At 38.2% G+C, this 23076-nt stretch overlaps 1 protein-coding gene across 1 annotated transcript in view; it reads left to right on the top strand.

Moving 5' to 3' along the window:
• Positions 1 to 23076, top strand: part of LRRIQ1 (leucine rich repeats and IQ motif containing 1) — a 122059-nt gene that overhangs the window by 76707 nt on the left and 22276 nt on the right. Inside the window, exon 22 of the mRNA XM_018563201.1 lies at positions 3118 to 3219. Coding sequence (XP_018418703.1) covers positions 3118 to 3219 — 102 coding nt within the window. The remainder of the gene's footprint in view (positions 1 to 3117; positions 3220 to 23076) is intronic.

Genomic DNA, 23076 nt, shown 5'->3' with positions numbered 1-23076 from the left:
GCAAAACTATTTTTGTAGCAGACTGGGGATGGGTTAAAACTAGGGATGCAACAATATAGTTTTTTGGTATCGAGTGCGAGGACCGATATTTTTTCCGGCACTCGCCGATACCGAATACCAATACCGGCATCCCGGGGAACCATTGGCCCAGCTTATCAGGAAGCCAGTGTTCTATCAAAAGAACACCGGCTTCACTTTCCAAGGCAGCCTGGCTTCCTGATCAATCAGGAAGCCGGGCGGCACGTCATGACCCGCCTCCCGGGTTACTGATTGGCTAGGAAGCCGGCTTCACTTGTTGCTAGGCAGCCTGGCTTCCTGACCAATCAAAGCCGGGCGGTGGGCCATGATGTGCCTCCCAGCTTCCTGGTTGGTCAGGAAGCCAGGCTGCCAAGCAACAAATTAGGTCGGCTTCCTAGCCAATCAGGGAGCGGGTCATGACATGCCGCCCGGCTTTCTGATTGGTCAGGAACCAGGCTGGCTAGCAACAAGCGAATCTGCCTTCCTAGCCAATCAGGAATCTCCCTCTGACTGTAGGTTATCGTATCGGGATAAGTCTCGGAGCATTTGGGTGAGTGTGAGTACTCGCCCAAATACTCGGTATTGCAACTGGTTCTGATACCAGTATCGGTGCATCCCTAGTTATACCTCAACAAAACAATTGTTTGTTTTTTGGATTTTTTTTTGCTGCCTGTGTTTTTATGCATTTGATTTTCTGCCAATAGAAAGTGAGGGGAAATCTCAGTGGGCACACAAACAGCATTTAAAGCAGACCATCGTTCCTTGAAAAGAACTGAAAGCCAGACCACCTTGTGAATGAAGAAGCTTTACACATCTCTTCAACAGCAGTGCATAGAAACTTGAAGAGCTCTACCTGGTTTGTCAGATAGCGTGACCCCACTAGATACTTGCCAAGGTTGACTTCAATGCCTTGGTAGGGATTCAGGAATTAACAAGTCTGCTTTCACACATGATTTACACAGCCTCCATCTAGGATTCATACATGTTTCCAATCAGAATGTGTGACTGGTGTAAAAACATTTTTGCTGTCCCATTCCAGTTTCTAGCCTTGAACAACTTCAGAGTCCACTTTATCACAATGATTTATGGCAGTAGACACTGGATGTCTTTGCAAATAATAAGAAAAAAGGCTTGAAAAGTAAAACATACATATTTTGCTATAATGTTTACAATAAGCAACTAGTTTTTGTACTGCCCGCTAAATCCTATTAGAAGCTCTCTGGGTGACTGAAGGGCTCAGACTACATATAATATTCATTGAAGGTATAAGAATAACTTTATTTTTTGTATTATTATTGTTAATTATCTTGATGCATGAGTATTTTCAGTATTCAGTAAATTATTAAAAGCTTCAAGCTTTGGACATTTCCACCCCTCATTAGTCCACTAACACATCCACTGTCTTACAAATCTAGCCATGCAAAAGGTAGGTGCGAGACACTTCAACCAAATCAGTAAAATCAGTGTTAAAGCCTCTTGACATTAACTCCCTGCAAAAATGGGTGCCTTTCTGCTGAGAGGACCTTGCTGCTGGAGAAATCCAGTTAGGTCAAATAAGAGAAGCAAATCAGGTAATAGGAGTCCAGAGTCTTTTAAAGCCAGCTAAACGTGCTAAAAATACTATTACTTGGTCTTAAAAGGTTACATGGAACCTAGAACCACATGCATAACATTGAATATTAAAAGATAACTCAAGCAATGCATTGCTCAGTGAGGTGATGTAAAGTTCTGCTGACATCCATCATCCAATCATATACAAGAAAAAAATACTGTTTTTTTGTTTTTATTTTCTTTGCATGTGGGTATTTTTTGCAAAGTGAATTTTCACCACGTTTACAAGTTCCTTGCAAGGTTAACATTCCCTTGCAAAGTGAGCAGTCTTTTTGCCTTTAGTAAATCAACCGCATTGTGTGGAATATGTTCAGTGTTATTTTTTTATATTGTCTTAAGGACTTGAAAAGAAAATACACATGACTTACATACAAACTTAAATCCTCATAAAAATATTATTACACCAGTGTTAAAGGATTTGGGTAGCTTATTAGTAGTTTTATGTAATCTACTTTCAGGCTTTTTTGATAACTAAATGTTTTCACATTCTTCAGAATGTAGCCTTTCATGAAACGTTCTGGATGTTAGTCAGGAGGCAGTTCAAGTAGAGCATCTCCCCTTACTATGTATTTAGACCCTCAAAAACACCTCTTCAGTTGCAATGTTGTCTTTCATACAGTAGCAATAAATGAATATGGGTGAGGAACGCACAGATAAAAACCTATAGATTTAAAGTCATGGTTTTGACACTTGTGTTTTTAACAGCTTTTTAAAGGTTGGAATTCCTATATTATATTGATAGCTTAAGGACGGCTTTAGTTATATACAGCAATAGTGTTCCTAAGCGGAAGGGAAAACATAATGATAGTACCAAATACAAGGTACTAATAAATCTGGAATACTTATTGTGGCTAAAGTCATGTTCAAATTTCAGTGGTTTCCAAATGGAGCCTTCAAAAAAGAAGCCTTTCCCAAACAAATGAGAAGCATCGCGGCACAGACATGCTTTGAAGTTGAAACTGTATTAAAAAAATTGGTTCAAGCTTTAAAAAGCATGACAGTTTAAATTTTCAGAATTTTTCATCTACTTAGTTGATTCTTGATTAGAGAACTTCAGTTACATAATTCTATAGAGTCTACTTTTCAACTACATATTGTATGCATTGATGTAGAAGCAATATTATGTTTGTAGAACTTTAAAAAAAAGTCTGTGCACTATGTCTGAAATACGCATGCCTATTTATACTGGGTAAGCTAAAACAAATGATTATTTTTATATTTTTTGTTATATACTTTATTTTTGCCTGCTTTACACTTTTATGTGCATTGCATATTCAATACAGTATGTAAAAATCTTTTTAAAAATCATATTTGGTTTGTGTGGATTATGATTTTATTTTTAATATAGTTTTTTTATTGTTAAGATTATAATTTATTTCTTGCAAGGACATTTTTCATGCCCTCCAAGTTCCATCAAGAGTAACTTAACCTTTACAACAGTAAAACATATCATGCCCTTTTAATTTCAACATGTACTTTTTCATCTAGACCCAGCTGTGCGCCTGGCGTTGTTCAAAAATAATGAAAATAAACGTCCTCCTGTAAAGCCACCAAAGACGACACAAATAACAAAGACCGAATATTTTAGGGGTAAGTACCTAAAAAAGGTTGTTTTTTTTAAATGTATATATTGTTATCTATTATAATTGTTATTTTATTGAGGTGTATTGTTATTTTTTCTACTCACCTTAGTTATTAAGACTTAAATATGAGTTTACAGTTTGGGGGTTGTTTGTGTTGTACATGTAATTAAACTGATACCATTATGTTTTAATATCTGAATATAATATTTTTTCTATTTATGGTCTGTGTTTCTATTGATTCACAATCAATCGTTTAAAATAGTGTTTTAGGTTCGATTTGGGTTTATTTTTTAAATGCATGTCAAAAGATCATCAACCTGTTTCCCAGTTGAAACCCTGACTTTGTCCTATTCCATTAAAAAGTTACTCAGATAAATTAAGTTTGCCAAATACCTCCTATGAGAATAAATGTTTCTTTATATATGCGAAAGAAATCATAGTTTAATACCAGAGATATCAATAGCACTTACTAATATGTGATGTAAAAGCTGTTGTATCCAAACAACATTCCAATCCATGCATACTTTTAAATATTTTAACTTTTTTTCACATGAAAGGTTTATCAAACCACTTACTCATGACTTACAATTTAGGTTCAGGATTGGTTTAATTAGACTGTGTTTAACTCCATTTACATAACAAAACTTTAATTGGAATTTGATAGTATTTTCACAGATTAAAAAAAATATTGCATATTTATTATTTGTAGTTGCAAAAGTAGAGTAGATAGTGGAGGAGCAGTTAACATTTTTGGGGGGCTTTTTTTCTGCAATAATTTGGTTATAAAATGATTACTTAGATTAATCATTTAATTAATTATGAGAGTCCAGCTATATCAATCTGTACAATGTTTTCATCTTTCCTGTAAAATCCTTGCATACAACACAGGTAAGGTTAATACATTACAAAATATGCAATTATGTCAAATATGAGCTACGATAATATTTGATATCTTTACTTTTTTTACTTTATAAGTAGCAAATTAAATAACAAAATACTGAAACTCTGTCTAGTGCAGAAGGGATTATTAACTGTACACTATATTGAATACATCAATATGTGCTTTTACTATCACATGGCAATCTCGGTAGTATCTCTGTATGTGTGCAGTTTGACTTATTTCACATATAGACCTGGCTGATATCATTTGCAGTGTGTGTCTGCTGTATAATTCTTAAGTACATTGAATTGGGTTCCAAATACTTCAATATTGTTTTTGGGCTACATAAATATTATATTCTAAGTAGAGTTCTAAGATGAGAGCTTATCTAATTGACAAGTGAAGTACGGAGCTATATCATTTACACCTAATAGAAATGAGGCTCCAAAGGACCAAAACAATAACAGTTATTAATTGAATGCAGATGGCGGATGGTAGAAAGCCTGTGGTAAAAATGGCATAATTCTGTTACTCTTCAATGTCGAGGTTAGGAAAGCAAGACAGAAGAGAAATCCTAACAAAGGAAAGGAATCAAAGCGAATATAGACAGTCAGACCAGAACACCAGGAAAAGTGAAATCCTATATCAAAGGCTAATAGCATTTATGTGTTATCTCAGATAGTTTCTAGAAAATGAAGAAACTAATGCTAGCTATAGATCTTAGACAATATTAGGCAATATAAAATGATCTTTAAAAAAAATGTACACTTTAATTGCATGAGCATGCATGTTTATGGCTACAGAGGAGCATGAATGGAGTGCAGGAAGATATCCCATGAGGTGGCTTTCCTCAGAGAAAATCATGACTAGTTGCTATTAGCTGGCCATTTATTTTATTGCCCGTAGACTTCTGGAGTGTTGCCCATTTGAGCTTAAATCATCTGAATCAAGTGACAACTATCTCGCGTCTAATCTTCCCTTAGAGCTATGGTGTGCCGCAAGTTTTGCAGCACTGAGATGGACAGTTCCCCAAGGCAAACCAATTCTCTGGGTTATTCATTTTAGATTGGTTAACATTTTGTGCTTCTAACCATTTTTTTAAATTTGTGTCCAAAATACAGTCCATGGTATACATTTGAAAAAGCTACAAGTACAAGTGCAAAATGGATGAGGAGATTTCTTTGTGACTTGGTGCTTTACTTACTACATTTTAGGCCACTGTTGGAGAATGATCTGCCAAATCAAGTTGTGTGCATGCAATTGTAAAATGCCATCTTCAGGACGAATAAACAAAATAAGTGGTTTATCAAGCATTTTGAAACTTAGTTACGCTTAGTTATGCAAGGACACCAGTTATTACTGCAGAAAACTACAGGATCAAAACTTGTATACCATCATCATTTTGGGATATATGAAATCATACATTTGTATGTTTGTGGCAGATGGAGTGCATAAAAAAGTATTTACAAGAATTAGATTTACTTTGAAGTGACACTAAACTCAGTAGTTAAATCATAAAAATGCATCCAAGTACCTCAACTATTAACAAAAATGTATCTTAATTGTGTATCACTCAGCTGTAGAACCTCTAATCATCTCTAAATTCATGCTGGCACTGTCCTTCCTTCTGGAGGGTGGTTACTTGTGTTCCCCATGGTCCCTGTGTGTGTTGTAAAGTAGCCACCACTCCAAGCTCTCTCCCATGATGGACTACAATCTCAATAAAAATAAGTAAACTAAATGTGAGAGAGCTTGGAGTGGTGGCTACTTTACAACACACACAGGAACCATGGGGAACACAAGTAACCACCCTACAGAAAGAAGGACAGTTTAAGAACCAATTCAGAGATGATTTGAGGATCTACAGCCGAGTGGTACACAAATAAGCTACATTGTTGTTAATAGTTAATGTACTTGAATGCGTATTTAACTCCTGAGTTTAGTGTCACTTTAAGTATTACTAATCGTTAATTTGCTTTTTCTGGGTGGAATGAATATGAGTCTCATATTGTTTGTGTTACATTATATACAGAGGTGTCCCTGCAATCTGTTATGGGAATTGTGTGTAAATGAGTAAACTCGTTTAATCCCTTGATTACCACAACAACAAAAAAACATTCTATTAAAAAAAATACTATAGTATTAGTTATCTGCCAATACTGCCATTCACTGCCTTTTCCAAATGTATTGCATCTGCAGTGTAGTGCTTGTAAATTTGCCTCCAAGTGTAATACCTAGTCCAACTTTTAAAGGTTAGCTGTAGTTTTATATAAAATGCACAAAACTCACAGGGGCTGCCTGTCTCGTAAGAGTTTGTGATCTTTAATTACTACATGAGTGCATTACAAATGTGTAATGGTATCACTACAGGTGGCTAAAAAACACTGAAAATACAGACCCAATAGTGCATGGTTTGCTGTGTAAAACACAGTGCACACGCGCAAATGTTCACACTGGTCTAGGCCTGTGATGACAGCTCACAAAACCCAGGGAAAGCAAAGCAGAGATAAAAGAATATATTTGCAAACTTGCTTGGTATTCCTGATTGTACAGCATTAAGTGCACTGCAATATTTGTGCAATAACTTTGAACACATGAAGAAGTCTAAGTAATGGAATTAGAAAACAATATTAATTACAACAAATTAGAGCATCTCTTACACATAAGACCAATATTGATAGTGTGTGCATAGTGCACTGCCTATTGCAGCAAAGTGGTAGCAATTTCTATGTACTTCTCTGCATAGAGGTTTGTAAAGCCTCTAGTAGAGAATTGTTAGAGAATAAGACGGAATAAGAATAAGGATAGTGTTACGAATGGTTAGCATCTCTGTTGGATTTGTTTTGCTATTTCTGCCTTGTTCTGTAAAGGGGAAACTTTCTCTAGCTGAGAAACAGGCAGCAGTAAAACCATTCTTCCCTCTTTTCAAAACTGAAAATATAAGTTTCGGCTGGAGCTGGGCTTTAAACCTTATATGTATACATATTCTGCAACCTTCAGAGAAAGTCAGCCACAGGCTGGTTCAGTGGAGGTGAGGTAGTATTCTAAATACTTTCAACTTTACAGCCCTTGAGCCAGCATGTGGCCAACCCTCACTAGAAATAAATGCTTCACCTTCAAGGGTACAGGGCTTTGAAACCTCCTTTTCACGCTGAGAGGTCATGGAAAATGTTGCTGCTTTGCATGTTTATTTGTGAAAATGACATATCTTCTATAAAATCATAAGCCACCCACACTTAAATAAATACACAAATTTAGGTTAGAAAGTGCCAATACTAATACCAATTTATAATTTAAAAAAAGAAGCAAAAAAGAGCAAAAAACAAGAACAGCTAGTAAGGCAACCATATAACTATGAAAGTGTGGTAAAATGTTGTCATTTAGCCCACATCCGCTTTCTGTTTCACCTGGAAAAGTTGTAAGAGAAGACCTCAATGTTGTTAAATTGATTCATTATTTTTAAAAAACTGATATGTTGTATAAAGTTCAGCTACATGAAAGGTTAATGAGGTTTAATTAAATACTTGGAAGAATCCTGAATGGGTGCCTCTGCGTATCTTTATACTATATTTTGGGGGCCAGAATAAACCTACCAGTGGATACATGTTCAGCAATACAAAGCTTTCTTTTTAAACAGTCATATTTTTATTGCAGTCATGTTTTAATTTGTTTTCTGCATGCTTTTTTGGGAACTTCCACTCAGTGACCTTAAAGGCGTAGACAACAATAAAGCCCTGGTAGAGCTTTCCCACTGTATCCAGAACTATCCAGACCAGTGAGATGTTATGCTATTAAGTGAGATCCGGCAGTTAATCAGGGTGAGCGAGGGGGCAACTCCATGAGGTAAGTGGAAGCATGTCTTTGCTGATTCTGTTGCCAGCAGCAGAATCACCCATATGACATTGCCCATATATTACCAGTTATGATCTGGTATGTCTGTATAGCCTTTCAAGTGCAAAGGAAGGGATGTTTATCTCAAGCTTCCACACTTATCTAAAGTTGAAAAATAATTGATTGTACACATACATATTTATCTTTATGTCTACAATTCCCCTTAAATGACAAGAAAAACTAGAACATTTCAAAGTAGGGCACCATAGAATTTTCAAGAGGCTGGTAATGCAAATGCAATAAAACTGCTAACAAATCCTGTTTACAATTTTAAGTACTGTACCGTTCTCCTAGAATATCAAGATTGCCAGAAAATTTGCTGTGAGCACAATTTGAATTGTGGAAGGGAAGATATCATTTTTGGCACCTCAGTTGTTTGTTTTATTCATCTGTCTAAGCATTCACAGTCGTGTTAACTGCTGGTAATTCTTAGATTCCGCTAGTGGAATCCTATATAAACATGTCTAAATTAGATATTATATATAGGTCCCGGCCCCCGCTTCTTACTGTAATCCTTCATTCAATTTTAATGAATGGCTTGCGTGGTAAAAACCTGCTAACGCATTTCAGTCACACAAGGCCATTTGTGGCTGAAAAGTGTTAGTGGGTTTTTACAATGTGAACTGTTCATTTGATATTGAACAAAGGATTGCAGCAAAAGTTATGTGCTGGAATGTTACATATATAGATTTGATGTAGATTTGATAATATCTAACATTTGCCTTTTCTCCATTGGTAATAGAAGTGGTTAAGAACCACTAAGCTGCCAATGGGTTCCCCAACTGGTTTTTAAAGGAACTGATTTTGTATCATTGGATCAAAGGGGGTAGTACAGTGAAGTTTAGGATATTACATTCATTTTTATGGTTCCAGTAAGAGTCCCATTGCAATGGAAAAGGGCACTTGGAATACCTAAATTAAGAAGGGTAGCACTTTGAGGTTAGGTAAAAACAGTTTAGCATTATGGCTATATTGCTGACACACAACTGAACCTCTGTGCAAAGCAAGATACTAAATACTCTGGGAAAAGTCAGAGTTTTCAGGAGATAATGAAGAAACTCTGTGGCACTTACTAAACAAGCTTATGGTTCTACGAATTCAGCAGTTTTATATATATATACTGTATATAGAAAAGGGTAGTGTGCAAAGTGCAGTAATATATAATATTAGTTATAATGTTATTTAACTATGGTGAATGTACATGTAAGCACACATATGCTTTGTTCAGCGTGGAATACACCGATTACAGAAAACATACAGTCTCCAAAGAAAATCAAGCGTTCAATCTTAGAGCATCATTTTGTGAACAAATTGTCAGTGATTACCCACACACACATTAGGGGACAATTGTCTCTATCGTAAACATATTTACAGAATGGACAAGGCTGCTAGTATAGGTCAGAAGAAATGTGTTGCTCTATCCCCCGTGCTGAGGCATACATGTGATGCACAGTGTGCAGCCACTGGGATTTTAATAACGGTGCCATCTGAAAAGGGGGGTGATGCCACAGTCTTCTGCTGTATCCATTTCTTCTAAAAAATTTCTTCAGATGTAAAGTCAACAAATGTTTGATGCTTTTCATGGGGGTTGTAGCAGAATATTCTGCCATTTGTTTTTTTTATTTTCGAATACCCCTAGTACAGAAACTTTAGTTTGAACCCTTTTTTATGGCTCATTTGGCATATAAATGACCTAGGATCACTTGTAAATACAAATCACATTTTCTAGCATTATAATTTGTATTTGCTGTCCATTTCCAGCTCTTCTTACCATTTGCTGTTTATGTTTACATTTTAAGATTTTATGTGCCAAATGGACATAGTCATAAATGTATGCTTGCTTATGTCTGCATTTGTGTTCCCTGATAGTTTATGGATAATTGTGCGTTTTGTAAGTTATATTCTCTCCACTCAACATGTTGTAAATAGATTTCCCCAGTTTACATACATTAGGACCCATTCTGGCGAAGGTAAAAGAAAAATCTCCTATTGAATTTCCCATTGGACATGACATTTTTACACCAGCTGAAATCCTTGAAGCTTTGTCAATGTACTGATATTAATGAATGTTTCCAGATCATAAAGCATACGTATTTAGTTAAAAATAGAATCAGCTGTACTTATTTATCTTTTAATTTTTTTTTGATCAATCAACTTTTAATTAAAACAGTTCAGCTCTGACTCTGTATGTAGCGAGTAAACTTAAACATATACATTTCCAAAAACATGTTAGATCTTTATCTTCAAATGTGATGAAACAGAGGAAGTTTGAATCTGAGAATCAGAGGGCTGCGTAGCTTTGTTTCTTATTATCTAGTGTGAGCTCACACAACAATAGAGGCTTGCACATTGAAATATTTTCTCATTTTAAGAAATAAATGGCTCTATACCAGCCCCTTAACATGTAAAATGAGTAGGTTAGTTATGTCCAATACATCCAAAAAAGAGCCAGGATAAAATAAACATGAGGAGTTGGATATCTTGGAAAAAATCTGTCATGGGTTTGGGTTAATCATCTCCAGAAGAATTTCAACTTGATGCCTGAAATGTTAGACTTCTTGGAGAAAGTAGTTAGGCCTGAGGCAGTGTTGATCTGAAAGAGTGCTCTCCATGGGTCAGATCTGCTCTGCTGGCAGAGTGCAAACCCAGTTCACTAGAGCGACCAGAAGAAAAATAGTCTTGTGGTTTAGTGTGCACTGACATAGCTTTAATAGCCCCTTTTTTTCATTTTAGTGTGCAACAAAAAATAAAGCTTGCATATTATTTTGAATCCCAGCACCTTTCAACCAAGTCACAGCTCATGATCCTCCTATGCTGTGCATACACAAATGATCTTTTTTAAAGCAGAACAAAAAATAAAATGATAAAAATGAATAGCCCAATAAAATATCAAATAAAACCAGCTTTTGGTGACACATACACGTTCAATACAGAAATTTTTCCTGCAGTACCTTTTTTCTGCTGCTGGAGATCCTTAGTCTGATGGCCAGCATTATTCTATCCACTTCCTCTTAACCCAGGTTGGCCTGGACCCGTCCCAGACTGTGACAACACAGTGAAAGGAATATAACAAAGTTGTGAGCTCTCTCCGTCACTCTGCTTTCTCTTCCTATCTGCATGCTTTTTGTCAGCGCATGAACTAATTTGGCTCCGTGTATTGCTCCTTGTATTGCTTATTTCTCTCGCACTCCAGCCCTTCTTCTCTACATGGCCGGCAAGAGGCTGATTCCAGGTCAAATTCACATACTTACACTGCTTGCATATAAGCTGCATTAATTTGTATCTTTAAAGTGACACTAAACTCAGGAGTTAAATCTTATAAATACATTCAAGTACCCTACTAACGAAAATGTATCTTATTTGTGTATCACTCTGTAGATCCTCAAATCATCTCTGAAATTCGTGCTGGCACTGTCCTTCCTTCTGAAGGGTGGCTACTTTTGTTCCCCTATGGTCCCTTTGTGTGCTGTAAAGTAGTCACCACTCCAAGCTTTCTCCTGTGATTGACTACAATCTCACATTTAGTATATTAATTTGTAATGAGATTGTAGTCCATCACGGGAGCGAGCTTGGAGTGGTGGCTACTTAACAACACACACGGGGACCATGGGAAACAAAAGTAGCCAGTGTGTTCCAGTGCTTGTTGTAATATTTGGTTGTGTACGGGAAGCTTTCAAAAATGGCAAAAGCTGTTCGCAATTATTATTACTTATAATTTGCCATGCAAAAACAGTTACAAACATCACCCAGCATGGTGGGAGTTGTCAGTGTATCATTCAGAAAATAGAATACAAAAAAGGAACATGTTTAGTAGAACTATTGGTCTTTATAGGTGTTCACCAGTTATTCATAGCATGGGCAGTTTCTTTACTTTTTCATTTTAAAAAACGTACAATTTACCTACATGCGTGAATAAGTTTGGTTAGTTAAAGGCAGGTTTTATTTCATTCCTGTTCTTTTGAACATACTCCCACTAAGATAGGGTTAGGACCACTTGCATTCTTTTTCATCTGACCATTGTATGACCTGATAACTATTTCCTGTGCCCAAGCAAGGTTACGACCTGGGCTGGAGAGAGCAAGATTCAGATAATTTTAGAATCCGTTTAAACCTGAATGGTTTTCTCTTATTGGGGGGAGGACAAAGTCTGAATGAAGTCCGCATTAAAGCAATCATTTCCACACTTCGGTGTAATCTGAATGGTTAAAAATAAACACAAAGTCTGCAGCCATGTGCTGAGGTTTAGAAGGTTCAAGTTGTTTTTAAATAAAATAACATAAAATGGAAGGACACTGTTTTTTTTTTCTGCACCATTAAAAACAGATTTAATTCACCTTGTAGTGTCTCTTCCTGCTTACACATCATTAATAAGGAAAGATCCTTTCAGGAAGAGGAAATGTAATTTTATAAGACTTGACAATTCAGGTAGAGATTGTGGTGTTTGCTTGTACAAATAACTAAAGAGCTATTTAAAGAGATTGAGATGCCAGTGAGTGATTTATCAAATGCTATGTCAGTCTTCTACTAGTGGAGAACTCTTTTTTTCTTTTTCTGATTATTCCCAGTGTCTCTAATCTGTGAATGTAATTTAAATAAAATATAAGGGAAGAAATACATATAAGACACCTTGTAAAATAAAAGCATCAGAAGGCTTATTACAGACCCCACAAACATAAATACATACAGAAGTAAAGAATGTAATTTGCACCTACAACTTGACGCAGACATTAACCAGCCCCTTTTGGATAAGAATATTTGCAATTTTTAATAATTATTAACTCATTAAACTATACTTGATATGCTTATATAATTTGTGGTACCAAGTTCAGATAGAACTAAGTTTAACCTATTGAACAGATGAATAATCTAGTAATATTTAAGATTTCTCCATATTTATATGATATAAGCCATATAAACTTTGAGAACAAGATCTTGCAATCAGCACTTTGTTTTGAGAAAAAGAGAAGTTATCCTATCTGCATATGCATACAAAAACAAGTGAAGGTGGTGTGTTATTGCACATGTAAACTTTGGAGATGTATAAAAGACCTGTTTCTGTAATGGACATTTGCACATAGTGTTTAAGGTCCTTGTGGATCTATACCCAGGACACCCGAGTATTTTATCATTTCTAATCTTTTTGTGTTTGATAATTATTAAATGATTTGTTTTGGTATAAGCTGATCCATTATACACACACACGGAGACACACACACCTATATATATGTGTATGTACTGTATGTATGTGTGTGTGTGTACATATGTATGTCCAGAGAACACATCTCCACTTCTCTAGAGTCCAGTGGTGGCGTGCTTTACACCACTGCATCCAACGCTTTGTATTGCACTTGGTGATGTAAGGCTTTGATGCAGCTGCTCGGCCATGGAAACCCATTCCATGAAGCTCTCTACGCACTGTTGTTGTGCCAATCTGAAGGCCACACGAAGTTTGGAGGTCTGTAGCTATTGACTCTACAGACAGTTGGTGACTTCTGTGCACTGTGCGCTGCAGCATGTGCTGACCCCGCTGTCATTTTACTTGGCTACCACTTTGTGGCTGAGTTGCTGTTATTCCCAGTTGCTTCTACTTTGTTATAATACCATAACAGTTGACCGTGGAATATTTAGTAGCAAGGAAATTTCACGGATGGACTTATTGCACAGGTGGCAACCTATCACGGTACCACACTTGAATTCACTGAGCTCCTGAGAGCGACCCATTCTTTCACATATATCTGTAGTGGCTGAGTCGCTCGGCTTCTGTACAGGCTATAGTGAATAGCCCGTACAGCAGCCCTTTGGTTCGACTGAATCGAATGGCACCATCGGCCAAAGAGAGGCGAAGGTTCAGCCGAAGCTAAGGCTGGATCCTTCAGCTCCTTCGTGAATAGCCCCCTATGTCATGCCAGCAAGCGGTGTCACTGACGCTGTCCATGGGAATCATACTGTTCCATAACACCACATGCAGTTTAAAGCGGAAGCAAACCCCCAAAAAAAAACTGTTAGAAAGTATAATTGTTTGGCAGAATAGACATGCCAAGTGTCTTCTGCCAAAAAACAGCACGCACCATGCACTACCCTTGTTCCTTCCCAGCCTCTGCAGTATGCCAGGAATTGAGCCAGGTGCTGAGGACATTGTAACTCCTGTGCATCATCACAGGCAGCCCTATGATCGAACAGAACAACCGGGAGAATATGGCAGTGGCTGTGGGTGGAACGGTGACTGACAGCGTACATCAGTCAGCGCTGGAGGAGAGCACACATGTCAGTTAAGTGTGTCATAATGTGCAAGTATGATGTGCATACTTGCACAGTATGCAACGTTATTTTATTTTTTTCTTAGGAACTGTACTTCCACTTTACAGGCATCTTCCAAACATGTTTGTGAAATGATTAGTGTTTTTCCATTGTTACCCTTAAATTTGCATAAAAAGAAGGGCCCGCTCCCTGCTAAATGGTCCTTTAAAAAAAAAATGTTTGCATTGATACATGTCCCCCATGATAGTGCTCAACATCCCATGCCCTTTGTGTGATAATCCCTTGCCTTTTAGGCCAGTATTATTTTTCAAGATCCGCCTCCCATTGACTTCAATTAAGGTTCACCATGTCTGGAATTTACGATGAGTTTGACAAACTGCCCACGAATTGATCCCAGGCCGATTTGCTCATCTTTAGTTATCAAACCTAATATAATGCTTGCTTCTGCACTGATTGTGAGTTTATGTGAGGGATGTATTAAGGGGAGCAGAAAGTGAATGTGATTTACATAAAATACTAATTAGTAGTAAAACTCCAGCTTTTCTCTTTCTGTTCCGTTTGCTTGTGCCTCTAGTGCTTGGTAAAAAAACTGTGCTGCTTTTTAAAGTTCTCCCTCCTTTCAATACTTTGTGCCCCTAAATTTTCATTAAAGAGCATAGCAGCAGATACACTTCCTGCCTGTTGATGCCCGTTCCCCACAAGACCAACTGAGCATCATAGATTCACCCCCTGTTAATCACTGCTACGGTGTTCTGAGTTGTGCACACAGCTCCCATAAAGCGATTTTCATCCGATTTGAGAAAAAAAGTCCACTTCTCCCTTTGCACACTGAAAAAAAAAACCAAAACAGTGGAAAAAAATTATCCAGGTAATCCAGGGTCAATCACGTCGTCCAGCTATGTCCACAATGATGCCGACTCAATGAAATAAAAAAACCCGACCGCATTTGACAAACTCACTGCAAAATGAAATTTTGACAGATGCCGGCCAAATGACACCAAATGGGTGGAGTCAGCAGTGGCGTCATGGCTGGCTCTGTCCATCTGTTGTTATGCAATGGCAGGCCACTGTCCTTCGGTCATTTGATGTTATGACTGGTATGGGGGGGCGCCCGCTCGTCGTCCCCCCTTTCCTGCCCTTCCAGGCCAGGGCCTAAATTAAGGGCCTGGTTGGGAATTTTAGGGGGGACTACACTTCTTCTTCTTTTTTTACTTTTTTGGATGTGGGGTTAAAATTCCTACCGGCCTGGTATGACTTTTGGGGGTAACCTCATGCACTTTTTTTTATATTTTTAACTGGGGTCCCTCCTAACATTACAGGTTTGGGAGGGGGACCCCACACTGTTTGTTTTTTTTCTTGTGTTTTTTTTAAATATTCTGCTTGCTACCTCCAGAGGTAGTGAGCAGAATAACCAAGCTGAATGCATTCAGCTATTCCCTCCCTGCTGTTCTGCCCCTCAGCTCAGTGAATATTATAAATAAAATTATACTTTTAATTTTAAAAGTTTGTAGAAATGTTAATTTCTTCTTTCCCTGTTCCCACTGGAATAAATCCCAAAAAAGTAAAACAATATTTCTAAAGATGTTTATTGTGAAAGCTCTGTGTGCCTTTAAAAATGTGTGATTTGTTTGGATAGGCTGCAAAATACACAATTCACATTAAGGCAAGAGTGGTGACAAAAAAAAAGACCTTTCAAAGGTGTTTGCTGTAATGTGCACAGCATATTAACACATTATGACTGACTTACATTGTAGGCGATCACATCTGGTACTGCGCTTTCTGCTCACCCTTTCATTGTAGGCTCCTCCATCTCCAACTGGTCCAGGTTTGGCATCTTCAGCTCCTTGATTGATGAGGCCAGCATCAGAGGTATTTAATTTCAGCACAGGACAGGGCACTTGTCGAGTCTGTGCACTGACAAGGAAAAAAACCTGCCTGTCAGCATTTTTTTTATTAAAGCACTTCATTTCCAGCTTGTAAAATGTTTAGTGATAAGTGGTTAGTGGTTAATCCTCCATCTTTATAGTTAAATAAGCATGAAGACTGTTGTAATTGAAGTACATTGGTTATCAATCTATGCATTGTATATATTCTAAATCATCAAGTGTAGAATGTGTTTATTATACCAATTTACCTTTCCAAGTTGGAATTTTTATTAACACCATACAGATAGCTATCATATAGTTGCCAAACAGAAATATTTGTCATAACAGTCAACTATAGAACCAACCATGAAGCTGCAAATTTAAATGTTGGGCAGTATTGATTGATAAATATGTCCTAGAGAAAATTGGAGGTAATTTACCATCAACTTTCCAGACAAATAAAGCTGTGTTCACATTGACATTAAATCCACTTGAATAAATGCATTAGGGACTTCACTTGAATCTGGGTGTCAGAGCAATGGCTGAAACATATTTTCTAAGCACTTAGACCCAAAGCTGTTTTTTCTCAGTTACTACTTTAATTAGAAACATTTCCTATAATACACTATATTACAAAGTTGTTTTTTTTTAGTGGTTACACAATAATATGACCGTTTCAATGTGTAGTTGGCCCATGTAGAAAAAAAGTTATAGGTGGCTACTGACACACTTAAGTATATGTTATCTGCTTATGGACCTTCAGGACCTGTGTTCTGCTGCCTTTGATTTCCCCAGCTCTCTCTGCTTTTACCATTCCTAAGGGGAAAGGCTGGAACTGTGCCGCACCCACTGAATTCTGCATCCATTTCTATAGAAAAGTTGGAGACTTCTTCATTTGTTACTTTAGTAAAGTAAAATCTGCCCTAAAGGTTAGGCAGCTTTCCCCCTGATCTTCAGCATAGCTGAGGGATTCTTGGGAAAAAAAGCCTGACAAATGTGTTGATTTTAGCAGTTAATTTCTGTAAATAGTCTATTGAGCGGTCAGCATCCACTAATTTCTCCGTTTTGTTTGACCTTATTATTATTTTTTTTTAAATAAGCACTAGATAATGTAGTATGGACGTTTTTGAGAAATTTAGTTATTTTGAACAAATAGAAAGTGCAAGAGCTCAAGAGTTTTCTAACAATGTATTCATTATTTTGCCTAAATGTTGATGCTGAGATGATGTCTCTGAATGTTAAAGCATTTTTCTTCAACAAAAAACATTTAATGCATTGTGGAAAAAAAAAAAAAACTTTGCAAAGGAATAGTCTGATTTAATTTAACCTGACTATGACCCTCTCTTGTTTGTTCAGATGACATTTCTAAAAGTGTGTACTGAACTCTGTGTTTTAATACAATTATGTGACATAAGACTTGACCTTTCTGTCTGTCCAGGAGAACCCTGAATTGGCCCATTCTGTGATATTGTGACATTGCTTCTGTTGCCTCGATTGTGACCTCAGATTACATGATACCCTTGAGAGCTCTAGATAATAGGCATGACTCCTGCTTCTTAGCTTAATTTTTTACTCTACCTCCAAAGGTATTGGGAATAAATTGTTCATTGAGTAAAGCAGAATGAATTAAATATCCAGCTGAAACCAAGACATGTTTCATGTTGACTTTTTTGTATTTGGGTATGTGTGCAGTCTAGCAACAAAATGTGAAGTTCTTTTTTGACTAAATATTTTGCAGTGTTGTCTTGCTGGCTTCTGGATGTTATATTTAAATGTTCAGATGTGTATTAGTATGAGACAGCACCACCCATGACTCTAAAGGAAAGCAGTCATAGAAATTGAAAAAGACAGAGTGGAATAAAGAGAATGTATTGCACTGGGTTTGGTTGCTAAGTGATGTGGCTGTGGACAGGCAAAGCTGTTTCCTATCATCAAAACTGACAAGAAATCTGCCATTTATGGTTGGACTTATACCTGTAGCACAGGATTTAAGCTTTTAATGGGAGTGTGAAAGGGTTAGAACCTCTGTCTATTTTAACTGCTCTTTGTTGGAAAAATATTCCTTCACTTCCTGGCTCGGAGACATGTCACCTGGACAGGAAGTGAGGTGAAATCTATCAAAAGGACCCAGGGAAAAAAACACTTTCTTAATCATCCATTAAGGGACACAGTAGGTCTCTTTCTACTGGTATTGCTCTTCATATGCTTTGTGGATTTCCCAGTCAACTCCACTGCCTGCCTTCAGTGAATTCATCACTTTTGGCTGCCTGCTACTCTCACCAACACTTATTGACTGGGTTTGTAAGTACACTGGCCTAATCTCATCGTAATTGTAGTCACTCACTGCTATAGGTGATCTAGCCTCCTTCTTTCCTACTGTTTCACGGAGTACTTCTAGTCCTGGGACCCCTTTTTCTATAGGTATATCCTCCTCTCTTGGTTCTGTAGTGCCGCTACCTGAGCCCGGAACCTGTGCAAAATGTGCATAAACGTGCAAAACAAAAGCTACAAAAAAGCTGAACCTGCGTGTACAAACGGACAAACACGAGGACGCCTTGGTGTGAACGGGGTATATCTGTGCCTGAAGCCACTATTATGATTTCTGCATCTACTTCAGCACCTTCACAGTCTACTTCAGTAGAAACTGTGTTTAACCAGGTCATTGATTAATCTGACATGCTCACTACTATTTCCAATCTGAATGGCACTGTTTACTGTATGAGTCTAGAGCAGTGGTTCTTAACCTGTTTCACCTCAGGACCCACATTTGTCCCTGGTCATTAAGTCATGACCCAAGTCGCACCGCACTGGAACGTGCGGCATTGTTGAACTGTGGGTGGGAGGTGCGTTTGGGGTGCCATTCAAATGAATGGCAATGCAACACACCTCCCACACCAGAATTTGTGGTAGGTGCAATTTTGTGTGGTACAGTGCATTAATCGCATGGGACTGTGCGATTAATGCCGTGTACTAGTGTGAACGTGCCCTCAAAAACACTGACAGACACAATCTCACACACAGACATTCTGTCACACACACATGCACACTCTAAAAAATATTTTTCATTAAAAAAATGTTTTTAACATCCACTCAGTCTCCCTATCTTACGAGAACTGGGGTGGATCATCAGCATGGGGTCCAGTGTGGGCTGCTGTGATGAGATGGAGCTCTACCCATATGTGCATTGCGCACAGATCCCTTACACGCCCTGTAGAGGTGACGCGAGTCAGAATGTGACGTCACTCTGGTCCAGGCACCTCTACATGACTTGTAAGGGAGCTATAGAGCTCCCTTGCAGCCATAGCCCCATCCCACCCCACCTCAAGCTGACACTCCGCACCGGGCAGCATATTTTAAATCGCTGCTCGGCGTGTGAACTGGCAGTGCTGCGCTACGGGGAGGCTGAGGAACCTCTCACCTAGAAAAGTGGAAGGCATGCACTGAACACGGGGTTGCGACCCACTTTTGGGTCACGACCCACCAGTTGAGTACCAAGGGTCTAGAGGATCTGCTGAACCAGATATAGGGTCTTCTAAGGCTTGTGCTGATGCAAAGACCTTTCCAGTACCCTCTTTTATGGAAAACTTCCTTTGGAAGACTGGCAACTTCCTATTCTTTGCAGGTTCTGACAGAGGCAATGAAAGACATATTTTTTACCGGGGACCTCCTTGACAAATGTTAACTCGTTTACTTTGAGCCTGATAAAGGGGACCCTGCGCGGCCCCGAAAGCGCTTGTAATGATTGACATCAATAAATGGATTTTCACTGATGTTTAAGTCTCTGTCGTGCTGGTGACGTTCCTATACTCCTTGACAAATGGACTCACTTTAGTGAATAATGTCTTTACCTTCAGGGACCTCTTTGATGCTCAGTTAATCTCTTTTTTTTAATCCCATTTTAAATTAACTTGTAGGATTTTCCACCTTCTTCTGGTGTTAACTTTCATTTGTGAAACCATGTCTCACTGGATCACATCTTTTTATATGGGATTTCTCTGATTCAGGTAACAATTCTCAAGTTGTTTCTCAAAAGGAAAAAAATAACTTGTAAGTAAATAAAAATGTTTGTTTAGCTAATGAATGCAAAATGATTTCATATCAGCATGTATGCTGATGTGATTTTTAGTCAAAGAAGGTAAAGGTCCACTTTAAGAACTAGAACTGTTTGTTAAGTAATTTTACTTTTTCGGAGTATGACCGAATTTCATTTTTATCTGAAATTGTGTATAGATATAGCCACTGCTTATTTATTTATTATAGGTATTTATATAGCACCGACAATTTACGCAGTTGCACATTCACATCAGTTCCTGCCCTCAAGAGCTTACAATCTAAGTTCCCTAGCTTACATGCATATATATATGAGGGCCAATTTAGACAGGAGCCAATTAACCTACCAGCATGTCTTTTGGAGTGTGGGAGGAAACCAGAGTAAAACCCACTGCAAGCAGAGGGAGAACATTTTGTCATTTTTTTGTATATCAGACAGTAGCAAATTAAATAAAAACATGTGTGCGCTTTTTATGACACTGAGGCTACTTTTTTCTGACCTTGAACTGGAGTTTTCTTATGAGTAAGAATGGGGGCCTAGTTGGAGGTCTCATTTTGGAGGACAAGACCTCTTTATTATATTGTTTGTGAGCAGCCACACTCGGAGATCAATTAAAGTGTTGTTTAAACATGTCTTCAGGGTAAAAGTGCATGTTGGTTTGTTGCAGGAGCAGCTTGATTGGCACTTTGGGATCTACTGATTGACTTTGGAGTACGTACTTTCCTTTTCACAGCAGATGACAGAAAAGATAAAGTTGTGACCTGTAGATGTTGTTATGAAGGGTAAACGGTGTCTGAGGAAACCAAAGTATTTTTTCTTAGTAGGAGTAAATTACAAACAGATTAGAGATATTTTGTATAAGTGTGACTGCTATTTAGTTAACTGTGCATTTATGTATTTAAGCTGGCTGTGCACTGACAGTTCTCGGCAGTTATGACATCAAATCAAAGCACTGATAGTTGGGCTGCAGAACTTGCCAAAGTATCAGGTTATGACCCTGAGTCAGATGATTCTCTTTCAAAATGGTAGCTTTGCTGAAGTATAGATAAACTTTTATAGCATAGTGTTACTAGATTCTGATAAGATAGCTGCATAGTTAGATAGAAAGTAGGGAGGTCCCGATACTGATACTAGCATCGGTATTGGGATCGATACAGGGCATGAAAATGCCCCGATACATAGCGTCGATGCTTGCACAGGGGTGTTGAATTCGTATTGCCCGACGCCTGGGACATGTTCCCGGCAGCTGCTCGTTCCTGTCACCTCCTCTGTTGGAGGTGACAGGGTCAATAAAGAGTACCCGATAACGTAAAAATAATAAAATAAATGAAAATTAAAACATTTTACAAAGTAAATAAAAATTGAAAAAATGAAAACCAGCCCCGCTGCCCCATCATCTGCATGCGAATATACACAGTGTTTTCAACCGCGATGGTGTGCAACCGCACGGGCAGGGCGGTATTGCGTAGGGAAACCTGGCACAACTGGGGTGCCATTAGAAAATAATGGCACTGCCAGCGTGATTGGCGGTGGTGTGCGATCTGTGACCGCCCGGTCATCATGCATGAAACCGAGCGGATGGCTGGGCACTCACAGAATCGCACACCACCGCTGATCGTGCTGGCACTGCCATTATTTTCTAATGGCACTCCATTCACGCCAGGCAGATTGCACGGTCTCCCGCAGCAATACCGCCCGGGCGGTCCCACACGATCGTGGTTGAAAACATGAATAGGTTAAATGATCCCAGAGGCAGATGCATGATCAGATTTGTAGTTTCCCTACCGCTATGTGGAAGCAAATACAAATGTTTTATTGTTCTAAAACAGTCTTAAAGTAAAGTTCTTCATATTCATAAATAAATTGGTCTAAAATCATTAGTCTGTATTGTTTTTTTTAAATGCCACCTGTCTTTTTAAGAAAAAGTATCGGTAATTGGTATCGGCAAGTACATGAGGGGAAGTACTTGTACTTGGTCTTGAAAAAGTGGTATCGGGCATCACTAAAAGAAAGGTTAAAAAAAGACACGTATATTGAGTTCATCTATAAGACAAAAATAAATAATACTGTATTTCAAGAAAAAAATGAGTTGATTCAGACATAACTCTTGTAACATGCACATTTCTCAGATATCGTAGTAACTATCACCTGAAACATGAGGGATCTCTCTGGTAATATACAGATCTCCTTAGTACCTTGCAAGGTGATGTCACATTGTTTGGTGTTATACCAATACTTTGGGTATTACAGAGTTGTGAGAGAAAAGGACTGGTGATGGACCATGTAGCATTTGTTTGTTTGGGGACAGAACTGAGAAGAAGGTGGATATTGGGTTTAATTGTAGGGCTGCAACCAACTAATCATTTAATCGATAATGAAAATAGTTGTCGACTATTCTCATTATCGATTAGTTGGTAGAATCCCCTAGCGCTCTTCTCCATGCTGGGAGGAGGGCACAGCAAGCAGTGGGCGAGTGCAATAGTCAGCCTGCTATTGGCTATTGCAATTAGATATGGCCAATAGCAGGCTGGCTATTGCGCCAGCCCACTACCTGCTGCATTTACATTCAGCTGCCATCTGCGGAATATGCCCCTGGCAGCTGCCATTCCCTGGCTGAAGCTATTCAAGCACCATGTGCTTACAATACAGTTATTTAAAAAAAATAATGATAAAAGCTGGGCAAAAAATCAAATTTGGCTGCGGGAGGTGCGTTGCAGTGCCATTCATTTTAGTGGCAACCCAAACGCGCCTCCCACCCACAGTGTGATTGCCCACACTGGAGCGGACGGTACCGCAATGCCGTGCTTTCCAGTGCAGTGTGATTGCAAAAAATTAGACATGCAGTTTCATTCTGAAGTAAACCTTATGTTTGTAACACTGCATTTGTGTATTTTAGTTTAAATTAGAAATGGTATTTAT

Source organism: Nanorana parkeri, unplaced genomic scaffold (assembly GCF_000935625.1).
Source record: "Nanorana parkeri isolate BGI_ZX_2015 unplaced genomic scaffold, ASM93562v1 scaffold640, whole genome shotgun sequence".
NCBI classification, from domain to species: Eukaryota; Metazoa; Chordata; class Amphibia; order Anura; family Dicroglossidae; genus Nanorana; species Nanorana parkeri.
This window is presented reverse-complemented; position numbering and strand designations above follow the sequence as displayed.